Source organism: Oncorhynchus gorbuscha, linkage group LG24 (genome assembly GCF_021184085.1).
Source record: "Oncorhynchus gorbuscha isolate QuinsamMale2020 ecotype Even-year linkage group LG24, OgorEven_v1.0, whole genome shotgun sequence".
Lineage (NCBI taxonomy): Eukaryota > Metazoa > Chordata > Actinopteri > Salmoniformes > Salmonidae > Oncorhynchus > Oncorhynchus gorbuscha.
This window is the reverse complement of record NC_060196.1, coordinates 50,309,688-50,316,921: the sequence shown is the minus strand read 5'-3', so window position 1 is coordinate 50,316,921 and position 7,234 is coordinate 50,309,688. Positions and strand designations below refer to the sequence as shown.

Sequence of the window (7,234 nt, the reverse complement as noted above, 5' to 3'; positions counted from 1 at the left end):
TCAGTTGGTAGAGCATGGCGCTTGTAACGCCAGGGTAGTGGGTTCGATCCCCGGAACCACCCATACGTAGAATGTATGCACACATGACTGTAAGTCGCTTTGGATAAAAGCGTCTGTTAAATGGCATATATTATTATTATATTATTATTATAAATCGTTGATATTACTTGTTAGATATTACTTCACTGTCAGAGCTAGAAACACAAGCATTTCGCTACACTCGCATTAACATCTGCTAAACACGTGTATGTGACCAATACAATTTGATTGATTTTGATTTGATTCTGATGACTGAGAAAGAACCATTGACTTCCGTTGAAATGAGTCAGATCAGTGTAGTCTATTCATTTCAACATGCAAATAACCAGCAATCACTGTTGTTTTGTTAATGTGACCGTGATATTACGTGTGGACCACAGGTGGCTGGAGACACTTTAATTGGGGAGGACGGGCTCAACGTAATGGCTGGAACGGAATCAATTGAATGGTTTCAAACACTAGTTTTCCATGGGTTTGATACCATTCCATTCCATTCCATACATTATTATGAGCAGTTCTCCCCTCATCAGCCTCCTGTGGTGTGGATGCCTAGATGATTTACATTCCACACTTTTACGCACATTCGTTTTGCGTAAAAGCTCGTAAAATGTTGTGCGCTATGGTGTTTGAATGGGAAGCGCTGCTATAAGCAAACAAGGAACGCGGTCTGGTGATGTATGGGGAACTGCAAACTCAGATGCTACCCTTCTGATTTGTATTGCACTATTACAGTTAGACAGCTGCGTGTGGCATCCATCTACGTTCGCTTTCCCCAAGCCACTTCCCTCACACTGCAGCTATGGAAAAGCATCGACGTCTTTAAGTCTGTGAAGACCCAGTGGGTTTAAGTTCTGGAGAAGAGAGACACTTTTAACTGCTTCTGCTAGACTGGCAAGTCCCCACGCCCCAAATGCTCCTGAAAGCAGAGCTCTACAAGCAGAGCTCAATGAGGTGGCTTGCCAATAGCTGTTAGAGCGAGCTACCGCAAAGTCCCAGCACTTGGCAAAATATGAATGTTTTTAGTGCGGGCTACATGTTAACGTTCAAATGTGATTAACATGTGTATCCATTTTAAACACCGAGACGCAAAACGCCACAAATACACGTGACACAAAGACCGACACAGTCACACACACACACACACACACACACACACACACACACACACACACACACACACACACACACACACACACACACACACACACACACACACACACACACACACACACACACACACACACACACACACACACACACACACACACACACACACACACACACACACACACACACACACACACACATATATACATACACATAGTTCCTTTTAGAAGAGACTTATAAGACAATATGCCTTTACTAATCATTATTGACAGTAAACACCGTTGTTGTTGTTATTATTATTATTGTGTTATATCCATATTGCGTGTTATGTTGCTCCAACATGCAGCCTATTTTTGCGTGGACTAAGTAACTCATAGCCCATGCAGTTCCAGTTTAGGAATCCCATGCCTATTCCCAGTGGTTTGATGTTTGAGTTATTTTAGAGTCGTCTTTCACAACTTGAATTAAATACCACTTCTGTAAATCATCACAACCATTGATTTGACGGTGGAGGTCAATCGCCTACTCAGGAAAACTAAAATACTTTTTCATAGCTGCCATTTGTTCATTTTAACATTTCCCATTAACTTTTGGTAAATTTGCGGCATAATCTCCTCTGAATCAGGCCCCCAAAAATTAGAACTACAGCTTTTTAGGCCTTGAACAGAGAGCAATATATGTAACCAGGCCTATGTATGTATGTATGTATGTATGTATGTATGTATGTATGTATGTATGTATGTATGTATGTATGTATGTATGTATGTATGTATGTATGTATGTATGTATGTATGTATGTATGTATGTATGTATGTATGTATGTATGTATGTATGTATGTATGTATGTATGTATGTATGTATGTATGTATGTATGTATGTATGTATGTATGTATGTATGTATGTATGTATGTATGTATGTATGTATGTATGTATGTATGTATGTATGTATGTATGTATGTATGTATGTATGTATGTATGTATGTATGTATGTATGTATGTATGTATGTATGTATGTATGTATGTATGCTTTATAAAATTGCACAGCATCAATATAAGCAAATATATTTCCTCTCAAAATAATACATGATTGTAATAACAATTGTATACATTGATTGCATGTACAGCTTACTACTAAGAAATATAAATCGCCTCAAGACTATTTCAAAATGCGAAATGTTATGTTTATGGGGAGGGGGGATAGCCTACGTCCATCATAACACTGTGTCTTCAGACCATTTAAAACAAACAAAAAAACAGTGATCTTCATTATTTTCACCACTTCAATTAATCTCCATTGGTGTACAGCTTCCTTTCGCGCCTGCGGGACACGCTAGGCTCCACTTCCACATTACACAGAAACCATGTTCGGAGGTCATTAAACTGTCACGGTAGGTGATTATGCTGCGGTCTCCAAAAGGTAATAAACTATGATGTCTCAACTAATCAAGTACCGAGATAGTAAAGCATGCAAGTAACAGCACAGAAAAGCCCATCAACGTTTGCCTTGTGCCATTCGAAGCCGATTAGAAAAGGTATGGATCTGGTTTCTCTCCTGCGTGTTGAGGTGGAACTCGGGATGAGACATTCTATGTTAGATCATTCAGGGATGACGACGTCTGGGCTAATATACCTGTTCTAAGTCCCATAAGGTTACAAAGAATTGCATTGATTCCTACTTATTTAATGTATCTAAACAAATACATAAATCCCTATGTAGCCTTTACAAACCAAAATGTGTCAAATCCATCATGCAGAAGACATGGCCCATAGGTATCTTACCTACATTCCCGATGTCCATATAGAGGGTAACCTATTTCGTTTTCATATGAAAGCCTTGGTTTAAAATCCAATATTAAAAGGTATTTCATATATTTCATATCTACCAACTGTCTCTGTGCTTCTCTCTTGGTCCACTGCTGGAAAATGATTATCCGGCTGGGTTGTGCACTTTTTAAATCCCCCAAAGTAAATAACAAGCCTGGCAATAATAGCAAGGTACCAAGTTCTTGTTATAGAAAGGGAGAACATTGAAACTAAACGCTGCATTTAGACAACCATTTTTGATAAGAGGATAATTGAGGCGATACTGGCGTATAATTAGGAGATAATTTATGCTATATTCAGTTTTATTCCACCTTCCCAAAACAAACCCAGTCCATAATCATTACAGGCGAAATGTTCTTAATTTTATAGCTCCAATTTAAATAAAGTGTGGTGGTTAATCAAAGAGGTTTTAGTTATAACTGATTGTGACCATAATTGCTTTTTCATCACAATTTTGAAATAAATGAATCCCACTCTATGAAGAAAAAAACGCGTTGACAATGTTTTTTAACGACAGGTTTTATGAAAGTAGAATTGGGAGATGTATTATCGCATTTGCATTGATAGTTTATATTGCAACAGAATTTGCCAAACAGCACTGTATAATTTGCATATATTTCCGACTGTAGGCTATCACGCATCTTATTTCAAAAGGGATAAATGATACTGTCAGTTTACCACGACATCCATCCTTCCTATCTGCAATACAGTGTTTTTGTCATCTTGTTGATTCGTCGCATGCAATTGTTCTTCGAATAATCTAATGATTATGACGGTATAGAAATGGTGTAAGTATATTTCCAGGGTGATGATATGGTGTGTTCAAATGATATTAGTTCGTTAGGCTAAATCAAATTGGTGTGGGATACGTTTTGCGTAATTTGGGGTTGAGAATTAATCCTAAAACAAATAGACTATTCCAAAGGGCTGTCATAATTATTATACCTTGCGTTTGATTATATTCTCCGTATGAATTATGAGGTTCTCCCACCATAGTTGTGGCTGTTGTGGGAGCTGGTAAGGTGGGTTAACTCACGCTGAAGAATAGTGAAGCACACAACTGATGACGTTGGGTTGAATGACCAATCGGAAGGCGTTGCCCTTTGGAGACAAACCATTTTACTTGTAGTGTCTGCATCAAGTCTGGAAGCAAGGATTCAATTTTAACAGAATCCACCTTAAATCTCTGCATTAACTTATGCCCAACTTGCGCCATACCAAGTAAGAATACCAGAGGATAAAAAAATCGAAGTAACTGAGTAATTCGGGTCTTAATAGGACACTATCTGTTCGCTGAGGAGAGAGACAACAACACAGCGAGAGAATCCATTTGGACTTGAGAGAGGGGGTGAGTGCTCTCAAGGCAGAACATTTGATGATGACCATGACTACGATGGCTAACGGTCTGGAGGCTCAGGACTCGTCCAAATCGGCTTTCATGGAGTTTGGTCAGCAGTCTCACTCACAACAGAGCTCTCCGTCGATGGCTGCCAGCCACTACCCGCTGCACTGTCTCCATTCCGGGTCGCACCCAGCTCACCATCAGCACGATAACTCTCCGTACTCCGGCAACAATTCTTACAACAGGTCGCTACCATACTCCTACGTGAGCCACCCCCACCACAGCCCGTACCTGCCGTCCTACCACAATAACACCACTGGCGGTCAGACAAGGTTAGACGGCACAGGTAAGATGCTTTCCCATTCATGACAAGAAATATGCTCAATATCGTTTTCATCGTGCAGCGATAACAAAGCATATATTTTTCTAAAATCGGCCAAGTAAAAGATAAAGCACAAGAAACGTCCAGCAGACGGTTGAATGGGAAACTAATTTCAAACTGTATCTGAATGACAATTTATATGTTGCCTATTGTTTCTATATTATATTTAGTTCGTGTTGTCTCTTTTTGTTATAGATCCTATTCTATTGCCATTCTTTGCACAGGGTATGATGATAATGACAAGCGAGGAATCCTCACGAATTATTCTAGGAATTAAACGGTCTATTCGCTTTGAAAGTTATAATTAACATTTAATTGGCATGTCATTACGAGCAATATCCTAAATATGACAGAAGATTCGATGATGATTACAATAATGGTGGACTGGATTAAGCGAATGTGAGACGTGAATATGTATTAGTGATCTGAATTTAATAGAGAAGGCCTATCATTGGTTTTCTCATATATTTTCCTTATTAGATATTTAGACATTTAAATAAATGTGGAACTATTATATTCTATTAAATTAATTATACTAGGCGAATTATAAACTAGGCCTATTTGTTGTGGAATATGTTTGTCCTTAATGGACTAACATTGCCCTTTTTTGTTGCAGAGCAGCAGAAAACTACAGTGATTGAAAACGGAGAAATTCGTTTCAACGGGAAAGGCAAGAAGATTCGCAAACCTCGGACGATTTATTCTAGTTTGCAGCTTCAAGCTTTAAATCACCGTTTTCAGCAAACACAGTACCTCGCCCTGCCAGAACGCGCTGAGCTGGCTGCTTCTCTCGGACTAACACAGACACAGGTAGGCCTATTCTCAAAACATGAATTATTGTATCAAAGGGTATACATTATTATACTGTTGTTGGCGCTTTATTATCATGTATTATTATTATTATTTATTAGTGTTATTAGTAGGCCTATTAATATTGTGATTATTATTGTTATTACTACCCTATACGCTAAAATTGGTCTGGGTATTGTGTTTTTGTTGTTGACCAATTTAGGATTCCTTCTTAATATTTACTTTTTTTAAACCTATCAAATCAAATCAAATACAAATATTTAGCAGATGTTATTGCAGGTGTAGCGAAATGCTTGTGTTCCTAGCTCCAATAGTGCAGTAATATCTAATAATTCACAACAATACACACAAATCTAAAAATAAAATAATGGAATTAACAAATACATACATTTTAGGACGAGCAATGTCGGAGTGGCATTGACTAAAATACAGTAGAATGGAATACAGTATATACATATGAAATAAGTAAAGCAATATGTCAACATTATTAAAGTGACCAGTGATTACATGCCTATGTATATAGGGCAGCAGCATCTAAGGTGCAGGTTTGAATGTAGGCCTGCGCGAATGTATTGTAATAATGTTATGTAGGCCTCCTAACTCATATTCAACATATCAGTTGGTCTATAAGCCTATTTATAAAAATGTTAATAGATGAATAAATACATTAATGTTATAATCGTTATTTGTCATCTGGTCTTCCCTTGCCTTCCTGCCATCTTGTACAGGTAAAGATATGGTTCCAGAATAAAAGGTCAAAGTTCAAGAAGCTGCTGAAGGCAGGTGGCAACCCGCACGAGAGCGACCCTACTATGCCTGGTTCCATTGGCCTGTCTCCCCGCTCTCCAGCAATTCCTCCAATATGGGACGTGTCAGCGTCCAGCAAAGGGGTTAACATGGCGGCCAACGGCTACATGCCCGGGTATTCTCACTGGTACTCCTCCCCACATCAAGAGACAATGCAGAGATAGACTGCGTAAAGGGCGGGAAGGCCCGAGGTCTGACTCAAGACGTTCGAACCTTCATAGTTTTACCTGCACAATTGATTTCCGTCAGCCTCGAGACAAAAGGGGTGTCCCGTTCGAACAGAGAGATTCATTGGAGACAGGGTCGGCTGCTTTTGATGGATACTTGAGGGCAAAGACTGTGATATGACACACCCTAAAGGAACGAAGCGTATTAATTTACCAATGACTGTTCAGTGGGATTGCCTTTGTTGCTTTCATTCATGTCAACATTTGACTGTCAATATACCAAAAATATCACTGACATTCAGCCCGTCACTTGGGCACAGAATGGACAACACTCACGCGTTTTTTGCGGGTTGAACATGATGCCATGATATATTGTTGAAATCTTAACTGCTCTTTGACTGTTTTTTTTCATGCAAAACAAAGCAATCTGTCTGTAAATATATTCTTCGATTTTAGTTGTACATCCACTTTTATGTTTTGTCTTTCATAAATGGATTAATCCATGACTTAAACAAAGTATCGTGTTTTGTACTGCAATATGAAGATGGTTGATATATGTAAAAACGACTGATGAATCGTTCCTTGTCAAGATGTCATGTGGACGTTCTAAAATGTAGGTCCCATATGGTTTTTCATGAAAAAGTTACAGGCTATTCGTCATAACATTATGTTTCCTCTTTATAAAATAGACATTGTCAATGCACTGCAAACGAACAAAATTGTCAATATATATTAAACAACACCAGAGGAAATGAA

The 7,234-nt window shown here is 38.5% G+C and overlaps 1 protein-coding gene across 1 annotated transcript; it reads left to right on the top strand.

Annotated features, from left to right (window-relative positions):
• The first annotated feature begins 4,087 nt into the window (after positions 1 to 4,087).
• dlx6a (distal-less homeobox 6a) lies at positions 4,088 to 6,990 on the top strand. The gene is made up of 3 exons (XM_046325411.1): positions 4,088 to 4,658; positions 5,311 to 5,504; positions 6,233 to 6,990. Exons 1-3 carry the CDS (start codon positions 4,346 to 4,348, stop codon positions 6,473 to 6,475), a joined length of 750 nt encoding a protein of 249 aa, XP_046181367.1. The 5' UTR covers positions 4,088 to 4,345; the 3' UTR covers positions 6,476 to 6,990.
• Positions 6,991 to 7,234: the final 244 nt, after the last annotated feature.